At 40.1% G+C, this 27,002-nt stretch overlaps 1 protein-coding gene across 1 annotated transcript; it reads left to right on the top strand.

Annotated features, from left to right (window-relative positions):
• The first annotated feature begins 7,275 nt into the window (after nt 1-7,275).
• LOC149724942 (zinc finger MIZ domain-containing protein 1-like) lies at nt 7,276-26,389 on the top strand. The gene is made up of 20 exons (XM_089892232.1): nt 7,276-7,633; nt 7,776-7,889; nt 12,015-12,120; nt 13,761-13,932; nt 14,521-14,854; nt 14,915-15,046; nt 17,271-17,507; nt 17,978-18,211; nt 18,728-18,869; nt 19,751-19,886; nt 19,968-20,046; nt 20,692-20,823; nt 21,210-21,315; nt 21,614-21,777; nt 22,218-22,285; nt 23,063-23,418; nt 23,636-23,755; nt 24,196-24,392; nt 24,646-24,996; nt 25,703-26,389. Exons 1-20 carry the CDS (start codon nt 7,508-7,510, stop codon nt 25,814-25,816), a joined length of 3,420 nt encoding a protein of 1,139 aa, XP_089748358.1. The 5' UTR covers nt 7,276-7,507; the 3' UTR covers nt 25,817-26,389.
• The last annotated feature ends 613 nt before the right edge of the window (nt 26,390-27,002 follow it).

Here is a 27,002-nt window from a genome sequence, read left to right as displayed (position 1 = left end):
TTCTTTTCTGGTCGCGCGTTGGTGCGTGACCAGCTTTTAGCTACTCTCTCGGAGAGAATAAATTTATTGTGATGACACACTTATCCGCGCATTGCACAATAGAAGCAATGAGCAAACAAATAAAAGCCGACAGAAAGCGCCGCTTTAGGGATGCAATAGCCGCCGGCTGTCGAGTTTTGTATAGTTACAGTAGAATCAGAGAGAACGTGTATATACTTTGATGTGTAGTGCTTTGGTACAAGATACCTACTTGCGTTGTGGGCGCAAGGGGTAGAGCAAGTTTTCGTAGAGTAGCTTGAATTACCCGGTAGCCAGAACGGACAGGTGCACTCGTATCATTTAAGCCATCAAACGGCTCCATTAAACCATATGTGCAAGCAGAGCATGTTTGTCGATGGCACCTTTGAATGTTTATCGTCAAGTAAAGCATGTACATGCAGATTATGTCTCTCGTGGCGTATCTGTGTGTGTGTTCGTGATGTTGTAATTTCACGACTTTCAACTGTATCGTGTTAGAACGCGTTATTTGCTGATAGCAAGTGTTTTTGTATGCCTTATATTCAGAAACTGCTGTTTTAGTCATTTTGATACATGTGACTAATTTGCGTATATGCCATACAGTTGTTAAGCAAACAGTGTTTGGCTTTCTTTATCAATCAAGGTATATATGTCAGTGTATTTAAGTGTTAGCATACTCAAACGTGTTAGGACTGGTTTCGAAAACTTTACACAATAATTGCGTAGGCGGTTTGGCAAAACGTTTTCATTTCTGTCGTTAATAAAACTCACACTGACATCTAATGCAGTTGAGTTGACAGCCTATCCAAGTGTATAGTTTTCGTTAAGGCGCCTAAATTAAATAGGGTCGTCGGGATTATGTGCCATGAGAATATATACGCCGCTTTCAAATTGACCGACAGGCAGTCACTGCGGCTCTGGGATTTAACTTGCGTGGCCATGTTACAGCGATGACGGATACAAAATAAATATATTAAAAGTTTCATTTAAAAAGCGTTTTAATAAAGTGTTGCAGTCTTTTGTACAGTTTTTTCTCAGACAAATTGTGATAATTAAGAAAAAAATGATTTTAAGATATTTTCAAGTTCGCAATGATAAATATGGAGTTTAGTTTTAAGAATTCCCTTCGTCATTTCCTCTTTATGTATTTTGAGCACCGCAGTGACGTATCTTCTTATCATATCCCTTCTAGTGACGCATTCAGCCGTCTCCGTGTAACAGGCAGAAGCGGCGTTTTCAAATTAAAATTTAACCAATCTAAATTGTAAGAGTTGCCACGGTCTAACCAGGCGTTGTCAGGCCATAAATCAATACTTTATCCTTGCCGAGAGACCTGTACAGTCGATACAAGCTATTTACTCTCGACTCCAGTTATTATGGCTGTTTTTCGACGTGACCTATCACACGGAATCCGTTTTCTGTGCAATCTAGATAGAAGTTACGTCAGCGAGCATTAGTTTAATGTCAAACTTCCGGGAGCTGGATCTGGCGTGCGCCCGTGAGGAAAAATCCAGTTGTTTGAAATGCAAGGCAGGATGGAAAATTGACGTCATTAGCCTGATTTGCGTCACAAAATCACAAGGGTGCCAGAAAAGCCTACGCATTGGAAAATAGGTTTTTGCTATAGATTTATATTTGCCCCGTAACCCATGATATAGTACACTGTCTCGTATTGGCATGAATTTGGCGTATTGGTAAAGAAGTTATTATCAGAAATTATTCAAAAGCCTGACTAAAAAGGTGGCAAAAACTCAATTATAAATTAAGGTTATCAAGTGTGATGAACAAACTGTAAATGGCGTGTTGTTCGCTATGGAACGAGCACTTATTAATTTTGTTACGGTTATACACCAATACTGCGCTTAAACTATCTTTAATTTTGAAAATTAAACAAGCATTTCGATTAATGTAAACAACTGTCGCATAGTTATTATATGTACTTTAAGAAACGTGACCGTTTTACGTGGTGAGAGCGTAAACAGGCCTCGGTTCGCGAAATGACACAACAGCGATCCATAAACGACTGGATATCACACAGAAAACGTCTTCTGTTCGATAAGCACTTCGTGGGTTTAGGTGTCTGTGATAATGTAACAAAACAGTCTTGTTAGTAGGGGCTGGTGTAGAATTGGAGTCCTGTGAGCGCGTTGACTGCAATGCACCGCCTGTGGCCCATCCATCAACAGTCGCGTTATACTACATCACTTTCGAATCATTTCGACGGCCGTTATCGCTTGGCTAAAATCCTACGGAGACGATACTCGTGTGTGTGTGTGCGTGTGCAGGATTTTCAACGGTGGTAATTCGCACTACTACTCCTCAAATATTTAAATCATATTCCTGACCTGAGTCTTTGAAGAGCAGCAAAGGCCCCGTTCAATATTCGCTGCTAAACAAACAGTCGATACCAAGTCCTTTCAGTAAGTCCGTTCCAACACGGGGTATCCAATCTATTGCCTTGCGTGGTGCCATCGCTGTGTTATGTACACACGTCAATAGCGAAGTAACCTGCGCTCACTCAGCGAGGAGTTAGCTCTTTTAACACCCGAACAGGTACGACATTAAGAAAACAATCATACAAATCTGGTCGCCTCTTTTAAAGCGAACATATTTTCTCCAGCAACAGTACACAGTGTCGATAGAGCTTTATACCCGCTGTCGAGCCATAGATACGATTGGTATAGGTACAGATGTGATAGTAAACGACATCAAGTTGTCCTGTTGAAATATAAACTCAGTTTACAAAGTGGTTGTATACTTTAAAGAGCGGCGTTAATCCTTCAATCGCCGTTTACTTGCTGCGTTTATTTTGATACTACAAGACGTGAGAATATTTATAACTTAATTTCCATATACAAACAGCTTTTTAAAAAGGGTTGAAATAGTATTCTCGTTCAAAATGCATTTATCCATTTATATAAATGAAATATTCATTTGTAAAGTAACGAGCATGTATAGTATGGTGGGGAAAGATGGGACAACTTTAGCGCATTATATCTATATCCTGACCGTGTTTTAAACAACTAACAACAGTTTTTAATAGTCGTAAGGATGCGGTTTTATAATTCTTTGAACGTTCTTTGTTTACTACCAAATGGGACAAGAAAATAGAATGAAAAAGTGTCCCATTTTCCCCCTTCCTACTATACCTCATGCGCCCAATTAACTTTAGGCTTTCTTATAAATTAAGGCCTTTTAAACGACACCATGGTTTAACATGCGCTACGAGCCGCGTAATTATATATATACAGGTTTAAGCCTTTACTGTCAATGTAAAATAAACTGGGCGTTTCTCAAACAAGATACCGCGTCGTTATATTCATAAAGCAATCTTATTTATTTAGTCTTTTATGACGTGTAGCCATATCTCGCTTAAAATTAATTTTTCTTGAAACTAAATTAGATAAGTTTTAGTTAAGAGAAACTAATACATTAATCCGAAATCATGGATACTGTTGTCTTAGCGTAACCTGGATTCGGGCCTTGCGGATTTATTAACTTATTCCAGTAACGCGTGAGTGTTTTTCAAGGTAAATATCATAGTTTCAAGAAGTTCTTATTTAAGTTTACTTAGAACATAATACGCCCGTAAGATATATAGTAGAATGGTGGAAGATGAGACACCTTTAACACCTAATATCCAAAAATCCTGATCGTGTTTTGAACAATTAACAACGGCCCATGTGAGTCGTGGGGATACGGTTTTATAATTCTTCGAATTTTTTTGTTAACTTCGAAATAAGACGAAAAATTGGAATAAAAAGTGTCCCATTTCCCCCCACCCTACTGTATATCCATATCTCACAATGTAAGTTTAGTCCTGCAATTAGTTAATTTTGATTTTGCAATTTTTTTCTAATTTTAAAAATAATTTCAAACTTTTACAATACTTTTTCTATGACTTTACTGCAAGTTTTGGATTATGTATACGTGTAGACAAAGTAGCATTCCTTTTGCTATTACTGGAAAAGCGTGTCGGGACAAGAGCGCCGCAGACAGCATTCGGTCCAATGTACATTTAGGAGGTGGTTAAAATTTAACAACATTCAACTGACTTCATTTGATTTACTTCTCCATAATAACCAGTTAGGTAGGTTTCGGTAATGAGTTGGGTTTCTGTGGCCGTTTGTACAGATAATATGATATATCTTAAAAAGGTTTAAAATATTAATAAATTAATGTACTTTAGCATTTGTTATACGATTTATTACGTAGACTGTTGAAGTTTATACAAATATTTAATAAGTTAAAGCATGTGTGTTTTAAGTCAAAAACTGTATGGCTTATACGTGTTTATATTTAGTGATAGTATATATGCTTATGTAGGAGTAGCTAAATAGCCAGTAAGTCGATTTAGCATCTTAAATCTCGTTTCAGTTCAACAGCGTCTAATTGCCGGATATCTAATTAAAGGCCAAATATAAACGTGTCACGCGCCATGCGTTATGTAGGTCCAAGCTGTGACTTGGCAAATATTGCAAGCAAGATAGATGGGAGCTTGTCCAGCTATTAGTAGTAACTGTTGCGCGGTAATCTGCAATAAGTCGTGCTCTATACTGGGTCGTCTTGTTATGCTATGCATTTAAGTGGTACTCCACATGTGCGGACCGAGTGCAGAATTCGTGAATGACGTAATACGTATTAAGATTATTTTCGTAATTTTCCGTCAGGCAATTGGTCACTTGAGAAGAAAGAATAAATGAATTGTATTTCGACACGATGTCACGTGTGGCTGGTTGATACGCTTTTCTGTTAGTAATAGTGTTAGAAATATAGTTTAAAATGCCATTTTTTAGTTAGAATCTAAAAGACGTGTTTTTAAAGCCTATTCGGAAAATTCACTAAAAATATGGTTTAAAATACCATTTTTCAGTTAGGAGCTAAGAGGAATTTTTTAAAACCCTATTTGGAAAATTCGTGTGTGGTTTACGGACGGTAAGCCGGGGAAGCGGACACGTTTTCTCCTATGTAGAGTTTTAACCTCTGGTGCGTGAATGCGAAACAGTTGAGTAGTTTGTGGGAGAATCCGCGCCTTATACGGTAAGTATGTAGTATAAACTATCTGTACAACTACAATGGTTTTGTACCAGTATACTGAATGACTACAATGCGTTTATGTTAACAAGTTCCAGGTCTAAGGTAAACAAAGTTTGTGGTTCTTTTAGATTGAAAAAAAAAACATAACGCCGCCATAATGGTCGATTATCCGTTGTGTATTTCGTTGTCACGCGATTTCACGCACTCATACTCACTCAAGGACTCCGTGGTAGTGAATCACTGTGTGTTCTGATTGATGACGTCATCAAACATATACGTCATCACGCTCGACCGGACACCGGGAAGCGACATCGAAGCCTGGCGGTTCCGTTCCGCCGCTAATCCACTGAAATTGCCGGGTTATGCGCGAAATACCTTCGCGGTGAACTTAGCTGCCAACTTTGATTGGCGCGGGTTGATACGGCTGCGATAAATACTCCCAGCTTTCGTCTCTTACCAAGCAATCTGGCCTTATGTCACGATTTCAGGTGTGCGTTCGGGTTGTGACGTCATATATAGGTGATGTTATATTTAGTATACTTTCATCGGATCCGGGCGTCGTGTGACGTCATTGCGGTGGGTAGAAAGAAAGGAAGGTGTCGCCGCAAGCTCAAGAAGCATTGTAACAGGCAAGGCGAGCAGGTGTGTGTGGTCCTGCTGTTCTAGGCTACTGGCGTGAGATAAAAGGCTTTAAATGAAGGGTAATTGCGCAGGCATAGCGGAATGACAAGACCTGTTTGTTCGCGGGCGTCTAAACTCTGTGGTATGCGAAAAGATAATCTACTGCCTCTTATGCCTACGTTATTGCTTTGAGTAATAAGCGCAGTGTCAAGACGTTTGCTTATCCAGTCTAACTGACGAAGCGATTTGAAATGTAATTGAAGCGCGCTCTCCGTGCGCTATTTGTGCGGGTGACGCGCGTTTTAATTAAGGGGTATGATTACATTAATTCTCTTGTGTGGTGATCTGGTCATCTCGTTTACATTGTGCGGATGTGGAGACGGCGACTGTCCCTTTCGCTGTTGATGACGCATTTTCACTCCCTATTACGTCACAATAACGTATTATTAGCCGCATAAAATCATTTGCGTCACAAGAATCGCGACGGATCGTCTTCACGCGACCTGCGCATCGATTTTTCACTGGCGTTTATGACGTCACAGACACGCAGGGAAGTGTTTAATTCAACTGAAGAGAAATGTGTCGATACCTTTGAGATTTTGATTCCAGATTACACCATAAAACAATCATAATTACTTAACGTCTATTGCTTTGAATAAGAATATTTAAATAACAGCGGTTAAATCGGCTCTCATTGAAATCAGGTTAATAACCGTCCAAGAATCAGCTACGCCAGAAATATTGCTTTCAAAATTTATGTTTTATTTTGAATAAACCCCGACCTTAAAACCTACAATGGAAACGGTTGTAGCAAGTGCGGGGTTGGATTTTAACATTAACTGCGTAATTGTCCAGCGAAACAAGCGGCTGTCAACCATTTCGCTGTCAAAGGTATTCACTGAACCCTTTTTCGTTAAATGGCGCACGTGAGAGAGTACGAGCGAACAATAAACGAGTTAGGATTCCTGTATTTGTCCAAAATAATCAAACACTCTCTCTACGAAGGTGGCCCGCGACAACGTATCACGTGGTGTCTCTCTTTTTCACTTTCGTCGCCACCCCGTGCGCCCCCGGGAGTAGTGTATTAAATTAAGCGTGATAGCGCGGCTGACGGTCTTGTTAAACGCAGGTTCTTTCCTAGTGTTGTTTGTCCGGGAGCTGTCTCTCTCCGCTTCGTCTCTTTCTCTCTTGCCTCTCATGCTCCCGTGGCAGACGTAACGTTATCAAAAAAAGGGCAGAGCGAGATTTGGCCTTTACTTTTCAGGCCGCCATCGTCGACGCGCAGTCCGGGATATTACACCGCGCAGTGCGATAGGCTCGTAGTGTCTTGTCTTTTAAACCGAACTCAGTATGTGAGAGATCGAAATTGATTACTAAGACGTAGTGGACAGAGGTATATTATCATAGTAAGGTTAGTGATACTGTAGTATGAGACAGATACTTAGTCAAGCTCGGACCAAAAGCTTAGTGTAGTGTTACACGCTCGTGTTTGTTGTCGTTCTGTTTGTAAACCCATACGAACACTGTTTTACAGTCGACGAACGTTTAAATAGCTCTGTTGCGAGCGCTGACACGGAAACAATTAGGACTAGTTACATATTGGTAAACCAGTCAGGTCCTTGGAGCGATCTGTACGAATAAAAGAAGGCACTCTATTCGTTTACTCTCCTGTCAAGTACGAAGGATATTGTCTAAAAGGCAAAGAATATACAAGTGTGCCTTGACCAGGCGCAAATGACGCTATTCTGTTGTTGCAAGCGTCTCGTGGCCTCTCAAACAAGCCCGACGCTTCAAACTCAGCCGGATTTACCTTGAATGGAGTAAAATACGGATGAAACCAATTGCGAATTACACAATGCGTAATATGCCTATGAACACTGCAATGCACACGACCAACTTAACAAACCAAGACCATCACACGCGCCAGACGCTAGACCGATTGGAATGTATACAGAAGGTACGTGCCAATTAATTCTTGCTCTTTCCCCCTTCACAAATCTGTTAAATATAACATGAATAACACTTTGTCTACGGATTCGGATAGATTGACCTAACTGTCTGAATCCACACAGCCTGATATCTTTATTTGTTATTACCAGCATTTGAAGAACCCAGACTCGTTCTCACGTACTGCGAGAGAGTTGTTGGAGTGGTGCTCGGACGCCAGAGCCTTTCAACGTCAGTTCCACCAGAGTTTGCTCGGCTGTCTGACGGTAAGTACATACCAGATACCATCCTTGAACTCGCTACATTGTAGAACTTCCCGGGCTCGAAGGTTAGGCGGATTTTCAAGCCATAGGCTGGTAACGGTTGTATTATAGCTTGGGTCACAAGAAGTTATAGTGTAGAACTGCTTGTAATTCTACGGTTAACTGGCAGTGGCGCACCCACCAACAAAAGGGTTATGCACGAAAGTGTACGATTCCGGCGCCTGTTATTTTCCTAGTGATCCATCACGGCTCTGCTCAAGCGGAAAGCCGTGGTAATCTTAGGGAAAGGAATATTTGCCACTGTCTGTTTCCCTGTGTGTCCTCACCCTGTGCGTGAATTTTTCCTACCAAACTTTACAACTTCTTTCTTGTAAGGCCATTGTAAACACGCCTTAAGTTAAATTTTACGCACCGACGTCATATTTTATGGCTGGTCTGTAGATTATCTGTAGACCGTAACTCGTTTTGCAGGTCCTGCAGCAACGTTTGGTATATTTTAAGGTAAACTGTATAGCGTAACCCGTATCAAATCAATAATAATTTTGTCTACGTTGTTGTATCGCATTGCTCAGTTACCCTACGCAAGTACTGTAACCGAAACCAGTTATATATTCTTCCGCAAAGGAAAAACGCAGAAACTAGGCATGAAGTGCTTGAATAGGGGTCAAGGCACCAGTGTTTTATTGCAATGGCTACATGCGCAGTCGTGTGCCGTCTTGTACAAGCATGAACAGCTTTAACATACGTATAGGTACTCTGTTATGGTAACATTACGGCTCAGGTTTAAAAATGATGCCTTTTAGTTTAAAAATACTCTGGCTGTATAATTTTAAGATCATCATTGTTTTTTTGGGTATTAAATTTATAACGGTAAATATATACCCCGTTAAGCGCTGTAAAATAACTTATTTTGTCGCCTTGAAGAAATCGAAACGATCGCACGCGACAGTTAGAGTGAAATCTCATAAAAGAAAATACTGTGATTTGCACGTGGCGCTCAGCCGTTCTTGTGGTATACCGTCTACTAAAACCTGCCAAATGCAAACTGTAAAGGTGTTTTAGTGGCATGGCGGCCATGCAGCAGTGAGACATACCATGTTCGTTGGTCCATGACCGAACCGCACGAACTAGAAACGTGACTCTTAAAATGCAAAGAAATACTCCGAATGTTACCAGGTCAAACTACGACTTAATCGACCAAAAGATTTGTTATGTAGTATTAATCTTAGAATAACAGACCATTTCAAAGAATTGGAATTAGCCTTAACTGGTAAGTGATGAAATACTATCCGAATTACACCCAATAAACGCCACAGTCATGTGGCTTTAGGAAACACTTTAATGGAGAAAACTGATGCCTGCGCAGCGAAACAATTAATTTTCCAGAATAGAAGCAATGTTGGTATTTCCTGCGTGTTACAAAACGACTTAGTCGCAGAACAAACAGAATTTGATTGACATCGAGCGGTTTGCGCTCAAGGAAACAGGTTTAACCAACTCTTATTTGCACCCTGACTGGACGTGCTCCATTGAACTTGTTTGAGCAGCGTTTGCCATAACCCAGTTCAAGTTGCTGGTACACTACAGCGATCGATTCTCAGTTTTTCTCGACAAAGCTCACTAATTCTTTGACCAAAGGCGTTCAGGCAGATTCCCGTGTAACAAAACTCTCCGAATCGGTGCACCGCGTACTTTCGGCGGGCATAACCGTCTGGTCATGGTCCATATACATTCCCGTGTCTAAATTTTAACAAAAGCGTCACGCTAGAGCCCAATGTGGCTTTTTTTCTTGCCCTGTATAATATATAATACATCCGAACAAACCCAGTGCGTGTCAGAATGTCAAGGTCCGTTTCGCAAGGTAAACTTGGCCTTTAATGCCCACGGAAGTGATCTCTGTAGATTATAACCTTCGCTGTCTGACACTTGAAACCACCACGTAGCGCCTTTGAAACGTCCTAGCCAGTAGAAAAGTGCACATTCCACTTGAGCTGTGTATCTCTACACCTTAAACACTGCGATAATTGTTTTTCTTGCAAATGACTAACTAGGCTTGGTAATAGCTTGTGTGGGTTGGGCGAATCATTCGAAGCTGTACCTGACCACGTAATTAGAATGTTATTGGCACAGTAACATAAGGGTTGTTCCTAAAGCGCCTGAGAATTCACTTTCAACATAAACAGACCACCCTGCGAGTGATGTTGGCAACTACTGTGTTCTATATATTGGTTTCCCTACGAAAACGTCGGTGCTCACGGGTTATTAATCGCGTCATTGGCCACATAATTTGCCTAATAAAACTTGGTTTAAATACATTAGCAGTTCGATATATAAGGAACTTCTCATTTGTTGTAACATTTTTTTCGTGAAAAGAGTCGTTTTTCGATCCTGGTCGGTGATGTTGTCGCACTTGCTAAATACGGCGCCAGAAGCGATTGAACTTAGCGCCGCGTCAGTTCAGCGGGTCGTGGGTTCCCACAGTGTGTAGGTTATTTTTGCCCGCTCGCCTGGAACGCCGTAAATATCATTACCCGACCAGTAGATGTAGCAACTGAAATGGATCCTCACACAAAAGGCCAGCCGCCCTACCACTTCTCTTCGTCACTTTCAGATATGGTCTATCGAATGGAATGTAACAGAGAATCTCCAGTAGTATTAGGCGAGAATTCACGCTCCAATTGCTGGCAAAGCAAATGAAAACGACGCTTGTTAGAAAGCATTCATGCCCTTTTCGATTGAGTTTAAACTGAGGTGCAATTGGTTTTTGCAGTTTGAGGCAAATTGTAACAACTTAGATTGGTATACTACCTCGCTTCACTTGCACAATGCCTAAACCCGAAACGTTTGCACAGCAGACGCAGCTTGTCGATCAGCTTTAATGCTTTCCGTCAGTATTAAATTACCGTTAACTGCTCGTCGAATTCTTGATACTTTAGGTTCGCAATTTGAGTCCTGAAACCGCTGGTTTCTGGGTCTCTTTTCGCAGCAATTAGTGGTGTAAACTCACTGCAAAGCGCCAAGCTTTTCCCCGGCCGGCATGGTCACGTGCCGCAGTTAAAAATCAGTGACGGGTCATTGCACATTGTCGAGGGTGTCGTCAGAAAAAGATGACACGCCTCATTGCATTCGGCTGGTCTCATCTCTCTGCGCTGGTGGACGCTTTCCGGATTAAAAAAGATTTAAGTCCAAACCAAACAGCAAAACATGTCCCAGGCTACTGAAACTAACGCATTTGAAAGTGAATCGTCACGCCAATGCACAACTGCGTATACTATGCGGGTAGATATTGTTATTTTTCTAAGTGCACTATAAGTCATTCAAGGCACGATTTCAAAATACATTTTAAAGTCTAATTCGTTCATCTTATATCATCAAGTATTCGAAAAGAAACGCTATACAAACTGCGTGTCTGTGCAAGCGCCTGTTTCTCCCATTAACTCTTCGCGTTTGCCCATCAATAATTAAGACTAAGGTCGATAGAAACCTCTACCGTGGTCGACCTCCAGAGAGGCTATTCGCGGGACAGAGCAGCGCGTCCTCTGCTAAGGTACACGGGTGCAGGTATTGATTCGTCCGGGCGAGAATAACCGGTAGCATATATTCATCCGCGCAACACTTATGCAACTTAGCCTAAGTTTTCGTTTCCGCGGGTTTACAAAAAAAGTTCCTACGAGCTGCAGCTATATCGATCTAGGAGAACTCCATTAAAATTAATAGCACCGGTTCTTGGCCGCGGGGGCTTGCGATATTTCGATTTCTTTTTCAAATAAAACCATTCGAACCAAGTTGGCTAGACTGCTGACATCTGTTAAGACTATTCCCTACTGTCCGCTGACTTGCCCCTTATCGACTTTTAGATTTTCCCTCTTTGTACTGAGAAAGCTATTCGAAGGATGATGTTATGGTTAAGTGAGTGAATAAAAACCATGTAAAACGATTTTAAAAGAGCTTAATCAGACGGTTTTAATGTACAATCTGACACATGTTTTCAATAATTTATAGGAAAGTTATTCACATATAAAACCCGTTAATTAGCTCAGTTTTTTTGCAGTTAAAATTTTTCCAATTTTCGTCAGAATATTTCATTAAATTGGACTGAATAAATCCATAACATTGTTCTTTCCGCAGGTCGTTAGCGAAGTGGCGGGCAAGCCTGGTTTTGAGCCGGAACTCTGTTATAAACTACTTGCGCTCTGCAATGATCATCGCGACAAATTTTCACCCAACGCAGCTTGTAAGTATATTTGACAAACACCAAAACCTGTCGAATTACATTTTTTGCTTTTTCGTTGGTTGGTAAAATAACTGTTTTACCAATTACTTGAAGCAAGCATTCACAACGTATTTTTTCTCAGTTGTTTCTGTTCTATCCAAAAATTACACCCAGCAGTCAAATAGTCGGGTATTACCTTATGTAGGATAAATATTACTTTCTTTGGTAAAGAACAGTTGCTGTTTTGTGTGCCGTGCAGCCTGTTTTTGCAACGCGCAGTGGTAAATCCATGTGTCAATCATATGCGACTCTGTTGGCGACAAAATCTCATTATCTTTACGGTCGTGGCGCATATGACGTAGGTGGAGACGTTCGCTCTATACAGTCTGTAGCATTCTTATTGGTGCAAACTTTCACAAACCACGTAGCGAGTATTATCACTGAATTAGATAACTGGATCACCAACTGCGTAAAATAGTTTCATGTATTATATATAGTTTGGTGGGGCCGGGGAGAAATAGGACACCTTTTTATTCTATTTTTTCGTGAGATTTAGAAGCAAAAAAAAAACATTTGAAAAATTATAAAATTCACGACTCCTATAGACCGTTGTTAATTGTTAAAACACAATCAGAATATTTAGATATTATGTGCTAATTAAGGGCCTTCCCCAAAAATGTGTCCCATCCTCTCCCTAGAAATAGCGACTTAACATCCGTTTATAAAATTGCGTAAAAATGACTCAAACCCACAAAGTCGTACATTTTGCTGATCCGCAATTTGCCCCATTCTCTGTGAGTTTAATTCCACTTTCGGGAACTGCTATTAGTGTCTATCATTCCCACACCGAGCAATTATTTTCGCTGTTTAATTGTCGGTTTCTCTTGAGCATTATTTCAATTTTCCGTCACCACTGTCGTCAAAGTGCGGCGAATTGCGCTCAGGGCAATATATTTGATTGCATCATAATATTGCGGAATCTGATCACGTATCCGATCAGGCATCTATACTGTGCGGTTAACTCATAAGCATGCATACTGCAAGCGGGTATTGGAAAATGTCACGCAACCATTTCTGCCAATGAGCCCAATGCACTAAAACTTACATTTCCATTTCAGTATAAGATACGGATCAGTCGCGAGGAAGTTTTTGTTTAGGTTGCTGGAGATTGGAAGTTATATATAATAGTGTGGGCAAGACGGGACACCTTTAGCACATAATATTTAAATATCCTGATCGTGTTTTAAACAATTAACATTATGGAAGTCGTCACGATACGGTTTTTATAATTGTTTGGGTGCTATTTGTATACTATCAAATAGGGCAAGAAAATAAAATAAAAGGTGTCCCATCTTCCCCTCCCTACTGTACGTCATATATCAGTTGAAATAGGTTTTGGCTACACCTCAAATCACTTCGTTATTAACAACAATTTTTTTCCGCTTAACCAATAGTAAAAATGAGCAACCATAACAATTTCGATTTTTTTTCAATTCTTAACCTTCTACCATTTTTTTTATCGGCTTCGTGACTATATTACGCTAAGAAAATTTCCTAATGATTTAAAATGTAAATTTTGTACCATTGAATTTACCCAAGTGAGGTCTATTTATACACCAATTTAAAAAAATTAACCCCTTAACGGTTATTTACCCACACAGCTATGTTAAGCAAATGGTTACACGAAGTGAACAAGCGAACCATACTTCAGCCGCACATGGAACCCATGAAAGTTAACAACAGCATGTCTCCTGGCTCTGTACCCCTTGCCACCCCAATTACAGGCATGATGACCCAAAAACTTGGATTCCCGCAACCTCACATGGGTCAAAGGTGGATATTAATTACCAAAATAACAAATAAATTCTTCGTCAAAATTTAGCAATATATATTGTAACTTCAGTTTTTTTATTATTATTAAGATCATAGTTTTCTGCAAGTCAGTCTGAATGTATTAAAACCAGGTTTTGGTGGAAATGTTAAAGAAACATGATAGATAGGTATAATACTGTTGGGTAAGATGAGACACCTTTAGCACATAATATCAAAACACCCTGATCGTGTTTTAAACAATTAACAACGGTCTATAGGATTCGTGAGGATACTTTTATATTTCTTTGAATGTTCGTTGTTTACTATAACACGGGACGAGAAAATAAAATAAAAAGTTGTCCCATCTTCCCCCACCCAACTATATATGTGTAATTAATCTTTTCGATAATCATTTACAGTCAATTAGTTTAATTGAAACTTAAGTGACCACAGTAAAGTAGCGCCCTGATATTAAGTTGAAATCATTCGCTCGAAGAAACTTTTATTCGATGCCAAAGTTCTTTGATGGGAACAATTTTCTAGACAAATTAACCAACACCGTTTATTATTACTTTAACGTAAGTTGTGATTCAAAAAAAATATTCCCAGGCCGCACGAGCCACCGCAGAACTGGAACTCACCCCAACCCCCAATGCAACCGAATCATCACCCTTCTTTGTCTGTCATAACCACGGTGTGGGGGGTGTCTACAACCCAGACGCCACCTGTCCCAGTAAGGAGTCAATCCAATGCCACATCCTTCGCCCAGCAGCACATGGGGCATCCAGACCCGATGCAGACAAACTATAACTACCAGCATGATAAACCTGGCATGGATAACATGTACCACAGCACGTCATCCATGTACGCGAATGGCCATCGTGGCATTGGTCCTGGAAGATATGGCAACAACGGGTCACCTGGTCACCACATCCAAGACCAGGTAATCGAAGCCTTCTGTTAATATTGTGTGTTTTACTTACCCAAATGTCATTTTACACAGAGCCATCATCCTCCAGCTGCCGCCGCCGCCGCTGCCGCCATCGCTGCTGCTGCCGCCGCCGCTACAGCGACCGCTACAGCTACAGCCACGTTCATTAAAGAGCATCAAGAACAACCCAGCGGCTACGACCCGGTAACTACCGCGTGTATATGATCCGCCAGCTTACAAGTTTAAGCCTTTGTTTCCGAACACCGAAGCGCTATTGTTCGAGTCGCATTCCACTATGACGTCACTTTTATCTCCCCCGCATCGCAAACAACGGTGCGGATGACGTCAGAGATGTGACCCGCGATTCGGCGACGGTCTATTCACATTTTAACGATGACGTGACCAAATACACCAAGTCTGTCTTTGTCCACAGACCGACACGTAGACATTTCCGCTTTGCTCCCACGCTAAAGTTTACCCACACCCTTTAGCTTATTAAACCCACGCCCCCGAGGGCCCGTTTAACTTTCTAATAAAGCGACACCAATTGGTTTGTTATGTTAATCTACCGCAATAGGTAACTGATTAAACACACTGACACACGAGCAATGCCACCATAGCCTCCGGTCATATATATCGAAGTCTTATGTTGTAAAGCAAATTGGGTTCAAGGAACTGTGTTAAGACCAAAGGCATTGCTTCCAATCTGAGTTTAGATTTACTTAACTGGTACCTACTTCCGACCGCTTGGTTTATGCTACAGAATATAACAGCAAAATGGTATCATATGCATTATATTTTCATGCCCGCGGTTTTGGTGTAGGTAAGCAAGGTACTTATTTTGAAAAGTAGCGCAATTATGAGCGGATATAACTTGAAACATCTGCGTGTCGTTTATATATGAGACCTGAACCGCACTACATTGAAGCGCAGAATTCGATCGTATAACTGATTCAATGATAATACTGTTTATCACAAAATGCAAATGGTTAATATACCATATAATAATTCTGATATATAATATCGCTTGTGAAATGAACCTGCCACTTGCGTCATGCGATCGGTATGTGAAAAATTGCAATACCCATTTACGGATCTTGTGGTTGTTTGTTTGCTTGTACTGGTAGCGGAATAGCTGAGTACGGCGTTAGCTCGCCTTGCATATTCGACTGTGGTTGTTACCGACAGGGCGTGGAATGCGTCTCCGTCGTGGTTACCCTGCTGTTTATTTGTAGAAGCGTTGAAATAAACACGCTACACCTCCGCCAGCGCAGGAGAATTTCTCGTAGCACGATCGGAACTCAATGCGGTCACTTCAAACGCCGATTTAAGGCGACCCCTCAAGCTAACTGTGGCTTTTACATTATTGGCGCTGGCGACCTTTATTTAACAAGGCTCGCAAAAAAAATCAGGCACCCAGACAATGACACTTTTTCTCTTGTAGCGCGCAATACTGTCTATACACTTTAAACTATGTCCCAAATAGAACAACAGTCGCACTGTAATTAGCAAAATCAATTCGTAATCGGGCGTGCGTGTGGCCCATTAGAGCGTCGTCTCCCGTGAAGCTTGTATCGACTACGTGTGTATGGTTTTAATTGTTAGATGCGCAAGTAAAAACAACACTTTGTACGACCGAGTTTGCGCGTGTAAACTCCACTAATTACATTGTTTTTACATCTTGGTCGAAGTCAATAGACGCCGTCTGTTGCGTTTACTACCCGAGGGCCTTCTTGTCAGATTCCACCGCCATGACGAAGCGTTGGTTTTAAACCACAAGAATAAAACGTTTCACATGCAATTCTGACTCTTTGACGCCATTGTTTTACCTAAGCCAGCTTGACTTATGTATCTTTACCTTTGCACAAAAACAGCCGCTGTACAATGACCGTGTTGTTTATTGGTTTGCTGGAATCATCCTTTTATACATTGTTCTTTTGCAGCATTTCATTTTGCGTAAGCGACAATATACAGTTCAATTACCCGTATCACGTGTCCAATTCGCTATTTACTGTTTTGAGGTATCGCCGATACGATCTGTTAAATTTCATTTTATAAGCCTGTTTTACGACCAGATGTTGTGGCTATTGTCTGGTGTTTATGACGATTAAATCGGCTATGCGCATGGGGTAAATGAATACACTATACATTCGCTTACATAACAAACAACACTAGAGTAAATTCATTTTATAAACTTATTTTTTTTATATAGTAGGTTGGGGAAAGATGGGACACCTTTTCATTCTATTTTCTAGTAAATTTAAAATATTCAAAGCTTTATAAAACCGTATCCTTACGACTCGCATTGCCTGTTGTTAACTGTTTAAAACACGATCTGTATATTTGGACATTACTCCTATAGGTGTCCCGTCTTCCTCCACCCTACTATACAAAACTGTATCTGATTTGTATAATTTGTTTTCTGCAGAATACAGGCGGTATGATGGATCACCATATGCATCCTAATATGAATCACCCATCCAACACACACCCTATGATGCAACAGCCCAACAGATTTCGACCCCAAATGCCACATCAGTACAACAGGGGTCCAGGGTCTTATCAAATGGGCACGGGAATGGGCCCAATGCAGAACCAACGCCACCCCAGTGTTCGTAACTACAACAACGAACACAATTTTAAAACATCCTGTGGACCTCAACAGGTAACGAATACCAATTTAATACATAGAACTAAGAAGGGTGGGGGAGACGGGACACATTTCATTCTATTTTCTCGTATAATTTGTTAGTAAACAAAGAATATTCGAAGAAACAATAAACCGTATCCTTACGGCTCCAACAGACCGTTGTTATCCGATCAGGACATTTTAGTTTTATGTTCTAAAGGTGTCCCATCTTACCCCACAGTACTGTATTATAATATCTATCGGCGAGGGTCCACGTGCTACGTCATATAGCCCAACAGCCAGTGGTATGTAACTGCACGAGCCAATTGTAAAATAAATGTAGCGACCACGCTTAAACTAAATGTAAACATGTTTTTAACTGTAAGCGTGTTTTAGCAACCGTTGTTATCCTGTTTTTTTTGCTTAAAATATTTCTAAATCTTCACTACCGTAATCGGAGAGACAAATAAAGTTATATTATATATCATTAAACTCCATAAACACAGAATTATGGCCAAGTTCCGTTCAACGGAAGCCCCAACATGCCGAATCATTACAACAAGCCCCCTGAACCCATTCACGGGACACACCAGCACCCTGGTGGGTCAGTGGGCCCCCGGTACAGTCCCCGGTTACCCAACAACCACCCCAACAGCCAACAGAAACCCTACTTCCAAGGCCAGCATGGTGACCCTAATGGTTCGTACCCACAACGTCACGGCTACCCGTACCCAGCTGATGTAAGTTATATATGATATAGTAGGGTGGGGTAAGATGGGACACCTTTTTATTCTACTTTCTCGTCCAATCTGACAGTAAAAAAAGAACATTCAAACAGTTATACAACCGTAACTTTACGACTCCCATGGACTATCGTTAATTGTTTAAAACACTTTCACGAAATTTGGATATTATATGCTAAAGGCGTCATATCTTACCCCTTATTACTATATATGATAATATAGTTTGCAATTTTCATGCAATATGCTTTAGTTATATATGTACAACACACGCTACCAATAATAATAAAGCATTTATCAACCTTATAAAGTCTGTTGTCGGTAGTTTTGTAGTTAAAACGATATAGTCGCTTTATGAGACCCAGGGTGTTGGCAAATTATCCGTCACGTCCTTGTCCAAACAAATCGTGTACTTAGGCCTTGACTACGGGCGTGAGGTGTACATACTAAACTTAATATAGTGTCTGGTTTCCAATGTCAAAGAAAACTCGTTGCTAATGGAATTTTTCTCTGCAGGGTCGAAACATCAACTCCCACCAGCCAAACCCAATTCCAGGGAACCCTACGCCCCCTTTAACCCCAGGCAGCGCCCATAACGTGCCACCATATCCAAACACAGAGCCAGCTATCCCAGCAGCAATTTCTGAAGGAAAATCAAGTAAGTTACATTTTCAATGATTAGGTACCATTTCTATTTATCAGTGCGTCTCTACAATGCAACCTTAAATTAGTCGTCATTTCAACATTTGATTTATGGGTTGTGTACCACAGTAGTCCATAAAGTATTTTAAATTTTACTGTAAAGTACAAGTTGGAATTGGTTCAATGTAAATAAAGAGGCTGGGAAACTGGTTTTAAATGAAACAAAACACATATAGAACTAAAGCATTATGATAGTAATCTTTTAAACGAATGAATGGGTGTACGATACAATTGTTAAGTACATAGTTACTAGAAAGAGGAGTCCCAAAGCTGATATCACTCGTGTGCAAACAAGGACTGTGACATTTAAGAAGTATTCGGTCTGACGATTAATTACATAGCAGTTAACGTGACTACCTCCAAGAAATTTAATAAGCGCGCGCGTTTGCGCTTGTGTGTGCGGCACAGCTTGTTGACAAACAAGAACGCGTCACGAACAAAAAATTCCGTTCGATGACATCCTGAAAGAAATAAACTTTACATCCCGGTGTGTTAGTAATATTCTCGACCGACCACCCTCAAGGCTGAAGCGGTGGCGTGAGTCAGTTTAAGCCGAGGTCTCCTTATCTTGCTTACCAACCACGAATCGAGGCAATAATGCGACCATAACCCTTACTGTCAGCGAGCACAGGTGTGGTGATCTGGATATTAGTGACGGTAATACGTGGAAAGTGTTAAGGATGCTTGCTTGAGGTGCGCTGTTGCTGCTTGGCGCGCCCTTATGTCTCCTTGCCGGCGATAAGTTACATTTAACCAATAAACAGAACCAGGTCGCCCATCCCGAAAAAGCGGTACCTGAGTATGACGTTGTATGTTGACAAAAATGTTATTACGCAGCACACGATGAACTTCGTCTGACCTTCCCCGTTCGAGACGGCATCGTCCTCGGTCCTTTTCGCCTTGGGCACAATCTAGTGGTAAGCAGCCATGCGTTTCATCTGCGACCTAACGTATACCGGACTCTCTTCGAAAGGTGAGATTGCTTTTGTCAACTACATTAGATTGATGGTTCTCCTTCGGGCGCGCAGCTAACAATATATATTGTTGTTATAAGGCATGACCTGGACCTACAGTTTAAGTGCTACCACCACGAAGACATGCTTAAACACACGAACTGGCCGCATTCAGTACAGGTAAATACTGAGTAATTACACCCTCAACGTGTGGCCACATTTTCCACTAGACCAAACAAACCATTTAACTTGGCACTCCTTATAATTCTTAAAAAAAATGTAGACTCTCTCTATTTTAACTAAGGGTGACAAGAAGAAAATAGCGTTTATTGCTGACTTGAAAGTCCCAAAATTTTGCTAATGCCTACTGTAATACTACCGCACTCCACAACATTGCATGTGCTTTAAATAATTCATTACACTGATGGTATCGAAAAGAAATTATATAACATATACCAACCGTTACAGGTTTATCCTATGAAATTAAAAGACGAAATATTTATACAACATGATCATTTAACAAATTTAAAAAACAACAACATGTAAAAACAATAACTTTATTTGTCACTTCGATTACGGTAGCGAAAATCTAGAAATGTATTAAATCAAAAGAGGATACAGTCGTAAAGAACGGTTGTTAAAACACGCTTACACTTGAAAACTTATTTACAATTAATTGAAAAAAAGTACACCTAGCAGACACACAAGCCATTCATATCTAATTATTATTAAGTTAAACTTCCAATGGAAACAAAAGTGTGCGTAAAGTATAACTTACACGTACTAAAAATGCTTAGGTTTAAAAAAGACTTGCATTTTTTACAGGTGAGCGCCAATCATGTTCCGCTCACAATACCACGCGGCCAGGACCGTTCAAGCCATAAGCCCTTGTACCTGAAGAAGGTTTGCCAACCTGGAAGAAATACAGTGGACATCACAGTGTCAGCATGTTGCTGTGTGAGTGTTAGATTTTGGGCTACATAGAACAGGCCAGAAAATAAAATGCACAAACTGCCAAGAGTTGTAATGATGTTGGCGGGAAAGTTCTATAGAGTCTAGATAATATAGGATGGGGAAAGATGGGACACCTTTTTATTCCATTTTCTCGTCCTATTTGGTAGTAAAGAACTTTTAAAGAATTATAAAAACGTATCCTCACGACTACCAGCATAACCCGTTGTAAATTGTTTTAAACACGATCTGGATATTTGGATATTATATGCTACATGTGTCCGAGGTGTATGAAGCATAACAGCCGTGTTATAACGACTGCAGTTTTCCAAGCACGCGTGAAAAATAGCTTAAATTTATTCATTCATGTTTTAATTGTTTTTTCCTTACAGTCGCATTTCTTCGTACTGCAAGTGGTTCACCGTCCAAGTATCAGATTCGCGTTGAAAGGCCTTATGCTCAAGCGAGTTCTTCCGGGTTACCACTGTATAGAACAAAGTAAGCAGAAATGTTGTTACATTAGTTTGTCCTACGACGTTAACTCTAAGGTTTCAAAGTAATTTACGCGTGGAACGTAAGGTACAGGTTTACAGTATATAGGTTACCGTATATTTGCCTTCTGCTGATACATGAAGTAATACCCTCTCATTTTTTGTTGATATGTGCTCGAAATCCAATGCTATTTATAATCACTATTTAGTTTTAAAATTATTTGACTTGAGCACAAGAATACGAACTCTTAAAGTTAATTTTTAAAAAGTTAAACATTATTTACCGGTTCGCTTTCTATGTGCAGTCAAGCGAAACTTCGCGAACGGGGCTATTGGCAACTCAAGCGGAACGGGGATGAACTGCGACACAGGAGGGGAAATGCCACCAATAAAAGTATCATTGCGCTGCCCAATCACGTACACAAGAATTAAGATTCCCGCACGAGGCAAAGACTGTAAGCACATCCAGGTACGGACAACGAGGTTACATGATATTTGGAAATTGTCTTACGCCTGCGCTTTGTTTGACATACATTACTTAATTATGTAAACTAGTGGGCGGCGGGGACAATTAATTTAACAATCTTCGTTTATTGGCCAAGTCTATATTTCTAGTAGAAACTGAGCGACTGATTTTAATAAGAAAGTATAGTACTGTGGGGTAAGATTGGACACCTTTAGCACATAGTATCCAAATATCCGAATGGTGTTTTAAACAATTAACAACGGTCTATGGGAGTCCTAAGGATACGGTTTTATATTTTTTTAAGTGTTCTTTGTTTACTACAATTCTAGTATTTTTGTTAAGTGTTTTTAGTATTTTTTATGTGTTCTTTGTTTAGTTTTTCCCCTCCAATAAACTATATATAACGTTTGGCCCGTAGTTTAATATCTTTTTTTGATTGCCAGTGCTTCGATCTTGAATCATACCTTCAAATGAACAGCGATAACGCTACTTGGAGATGCCCGATATGCCAGTAAGTACAACGTGTATGTTGCACCTTTGTTCAAGTTGCGACTTCTGTGTTACGGATAGGTTACGATATTAAAATGCGAAAACTCGTTGGCCCGAACAAATTAGACTATGGGGCTATAGCGATATGCATGGAATATTTGTTAAAAAAAACTTCTTTTACTCAGAGGTTATTGGCATTGGGTAACTTTTTCGATCATATGAATAAATAAAGTAAATAAAGTGTACATGAACAAAAATGCAAGACACCTCGGTCTTATTACAAAAGCACAATAACTGCAAAAATATAAACCTAAACTTCAACTTAACTAAAACAATAAGAGCGGCCAAGTTATATTTTAAAGAGTTTTGACCAAAGTGCGAAGGTTTGAGTCTAAATATATCTACCATGAAATTGCTGATGGTAGAAAAAACACACAAACTATGTGTGAACTCGTTTTGAATGACTCACTTTTCTGCAATGTCGTGCTGCTATGGCTGACTTTAAAACATGTAACGCGTAACTGAAACGTTTGTGCTATTACTTAATCGAAAACGTTGCTTATTTTGATACAGTAGAGTGGGGGAGGATGGGACACCTTCCCGTCCTATTTTATCTACCCATTTGGTAGTAAACATAATAAAACAAAAACCTACCCTCACGACCCCCACAGACCGTTGTTATTGTTTAAAAAACGATAAGGATACTTGGATATTGTGTGCTAAAGGCGTCCCATGTTGCCCTACCCTACTATAATGTGGGATTTCCTATAGGTACTTATGGGTTGTTTTTTACTTTCAGCAAAAACGCACTGCTTGAGTATTTGGAGGTGGATCAGTACATTCAAAATATTCTCAAAGCTGTCCAGGACCGTGAGTGCCATCTTGTTTCCATCGATGCCAACTGTAAATGGACACCACTGCCGGTCAGTACACCGCATGATGGCGCCATGCGCGGAGGGCCAGACCCTGCCATGAACGGGATGGTAAAAACGGAAAACTTTGACCGAATAAGCGTGAAACAGGAACCCAATTCGATGTCGGGACCTTTTAATACGAAGACAGAGCCTCAATTCATAAGCGCTTTGAGCATTAAGCAAGAGCCGCACCATCACAGGAACGAAGTGCATGTGAAGCAAGAACCCGACGGTCCACCAAGTAAGTGTAAAGTTGAGACTTCATATAAATTATTATATATATAATATTTAATATGCAATGTCTGCACAATCTATATAGCATCTACAGACAAATCGAACATTTTTGTTCAGTTTATTCAAATAAAAAATGAACAGTTCATTCTTTAATTTGAAGTTTGCTTGAGACAAAATTTTCATTTATTTACTCGATCTATTTTATTTATTTAATTCCATTTCAGATAAACGTTTAAAAAGCGTCACATCACCAGGTTTAACACTAAGTAACCTACCAGCTCCAAGTCCTGGAAGTTATTCATCCCAGCCTTGCCACAGGTTCAACTCGAACGATTCTAACCAAGGTATATATATATATATAAATTCTATACAGCTATGGGCGAGTCAAGGCCTTGGGTTACGGCTAGGGTTCATTACCCTTGGTTTTAGACGTCACCACAAAACAATAAATGATTGTTACCAAGTATGTTACTTTGTGGGTGATTACTTTTGGATTTTTTTATGCATAGTTGACAGTTTGGATAACCCATTAGTGACCACTGAAGCAATTGTCGTTAAGTGTCTTGCCAAAGAACACATACGCCCACAATTGTAGGAGCGTCGAGCCTTGAACCCATTACCTCTGGGTTAGACGTAGCAGGTGCGCTAACCACGGCGCTGGCCAATACTTTACAATATATAGATTCATACAGTACTTTTAGTCCTTTTTATAACCTGTATAAACGAACCTCTCTTTAAAGATGCGAGTTACACGTTTTAAACATCTGTTTTTTTTTCTCTCTAGGTTATTCCCAAGGGTACGACTTCAACCGTTGCGGTGTGGCTTCGAACCCAGCCCCATGCCCTGGGTTCATGCGTGGAGGGCCAGCCGTTCCCATGGGCAACGAAATATCCGACAACATTGCCAGAAACGATATGGTTCCTATTGAAAAGCGATTAAACCACGCAGCACTTTCTACGGGCAATAACGGTTCTCCAAACGTAAGCATAACAGTTGTTGATACTGCGTTTAAATGTAGTAGGGTGGGGGAGACGGGACACCTTAATATCAAAATATCGTAATCGTGTTTTAAACACTTAATAACGGTCTATGGAAGTCTAAGGATACGGTTTTATAATTCATTGAATGTTCGGTAGAAACTAATGAAAAGGTGTCCTATCTTCTCCCCCCCCCCCAAATATACATGTCGATAACATTATAGTTCCTAAAGGGCTAACCGTTTTTTTTAATCAGCGTCGAGCACCAGGAAATCCGAAGACTCCACAAGACCCAAACACCCCCATTCGCCCCCCAAGTAGCAGCTCCTTAACCCCACAATCCAACAACTGCCCTACCCCTTCCTCTGGTGCATTCTCCGCTGCGCCAACGTGCGGATCCATTAATCCACTCCAAACCCCAAACTTAAGCACCAACCAACAGGATATGAACACCTGCAAGAACGAACCGGTTGAAACCTGTCTAAACCCGTTCCCGTCCCTATTCGACGACGATGGAGTGACGTCGGTGCCTAGCATAAGTTTTGATGGGGAAACGGTGGATTTCAAAACTGATGCAATAACAGATGAAACAATCGGCTCTCTAGATGTAAGTAAACAATACTTTTTTATATAGTAGGGTTGGGAAGATGGGAAACCTTAGTATTCTATTTTCTCGTCCCATTTGGTAGTAAAGAAAGAAAATTCAAATACTTATAAATCCGTATCCTCACAACTCCCATATATATATCATTGTTAATTGTTTAAAACACGATCAGTATATTTAGATATTCTGTGCTAAAGGTGTCCCATTTTACCCCACCTTATTATATTCTTATAAATGAATAAATGATAATAACTTATTCACGTGTGGTTGGGGAAACGAGAGCAATAGTTATAATACGGGAGTTTTTTTGTCACGTGTGTATACCTTTGTTGGTGATTGTTTTATTGCTTTGTTTGTAGTTTAACAACTTGAAATGGCTGACAATTTGAACAAGCTGTTGACAAAACTAAATTAACATGTGGCAAAACACTCATGATTGAAGCCCAAAATGTACAGTCCGAAACGTTTTAATAAATTTTAAACCATTTTTGACTAAAATTTAAGTAAAAGTGACTACGGGTTTCTGCAATCTGGCAATTAAGTTTCTTGCCTGATGGCACGCACGTTCACAATGATAATAAGCATCGAACATTAAATCAGATTGCACCTTTTTAGCACGCGTGCTCTAATCACCAAGCCACAGGTCCGGACAAACAGCTTTTTGCTAAGCGGGAAATGTTTAGAATTTTACCAATATAAAACATTACAGATTCTGCCCGACAACTCTGATCTCGACCAAATCCTAAGCATGCCTGACGATCTGGTAGGAACAGACAACACAGACGAGCAAGATATTCTGCATCTCTTCGACAAAACCTCGTGAGGACTATTATTTCTACTCAACAGCAGTTTAATCAACGAAGGTGTTTTTATACTTTCGATAAATATATATACGTATGTTGCTGGCACTGTTTTTGAATAGCTGTCAATGACCTCATTTTAAAACTTACAATTTCACGTATGAACTGAAACCAAATTCATGGATTTGCCTACGTTTTTTTGGAACTAGCTTTTTATTTAATAAGCTACATCTACGTATAAGTTTCAAATCTTTTTTTTACGCAAAACCTTATGTTTGTTACTGAACTGTAGCTGCATTAGCAAAAAATGAACTTTTTTTACCAACATTTCATACTGAATGCAATAAGTTAGCATTTGTGACAAAACGATTTTGACTAATGTTCAATTTGCACACAACCGTTATCAAAACGACCACGAAGTCAAAGATTCCACATTTTGTTGTTGTCAGTCGTAAGTTCAATTTTGCCTGTTTTACGTTTTACTGTTTCCATTTTATTTGCGCACTAAAAATGCGCGGACTTTTTACTTTGTTGTTTTACGCACTCCAACGCGATTTTCATTTTAAGCAATACAACGACCCTGCTGCAGTGGCAAACATGTGTCCTCATTTACCTGCATTCTTTATTGTTTTCCGTCTCAGACACCAGACGAATGCAGTCAGTGGCAGATCATAAAGCCCTTTATCAAAAAATGGCAGCAGAATTGCAGTTTTCTGATTTTACATTGCCGAAACAAAGTTGCATTGCTATCATTGCGCGCGTTTCCTGGAGCATAAACGCCGCACGTTGATTGCTATCAAGACTTCACCGTTTTTGGCGTGGTTTCCATTTGCGTTTTGCTCCACCAGGATTAGAGTTACAGAAACAGGATTAAGTCTTGTCAGTCTAATAGGTTAGTGTCTATGTTTGGGTAGATCATTCTGTATTATAGTGTAAACGTTCTGTGACGTGGTACTTCCCGCTCCGCTGTTTCGATATGCATTTTAAGGTTAGTAAAACTTGTTAATTGTCCGTAAAAGTTGGTTACTGTTTGCGCCTCGCCGTTCATGTGTATCATAAGTATAGAAAGCGACTTTCTCGCAATATTTCAATTTGAACCGACGTTTCGACGTCATATTAATCAGGTTATGGTGTCAAGTGATTTTACACCCAAGATTTTGCCATATACAAATGTATGTACATATATTGAAATGGTGTGGATTTGGGCTT

Source organism: Ciona robusta, chromosome 14, assembly GCF_009617815.1.
Source record: "Ciona robusta chromosome 14, ASM961781v2".
Lineage (NCBI taxonomy): Eukaryota > Metazoa > Chordata > Ascidiacea > Phlebobranchia > Cionidae > Ciona > Ciona robusta.
The sequence above is the reverse complement of the archived record's forward strand: the minus strand, read 5'-3'. Positions and strand labels throughout refer to the sequence as shown.

Coding starts and splice junctions, on each gene's coding strand:
- LOC149724942 (XM_089892232.1), top strand. CDS start 7,508: ATGAAACCAATTGCGAATTACACAATGCGTAATATGCCTATGAACACT. Junction 21,316..21,613: donor TTACCACTGTATAGAACAAA/GTAAGCAGAAAT, acceptor TTCTATGTGCAG/TCAAGCGAAACTTCGCGAAC. Junction 23,756..24,195: donor CTCGAACGATTCTAACCAAG/GTATATATATAT, acceptor TTTTCTCTCTAG/GTTATTCCCAAGGGTACGAC.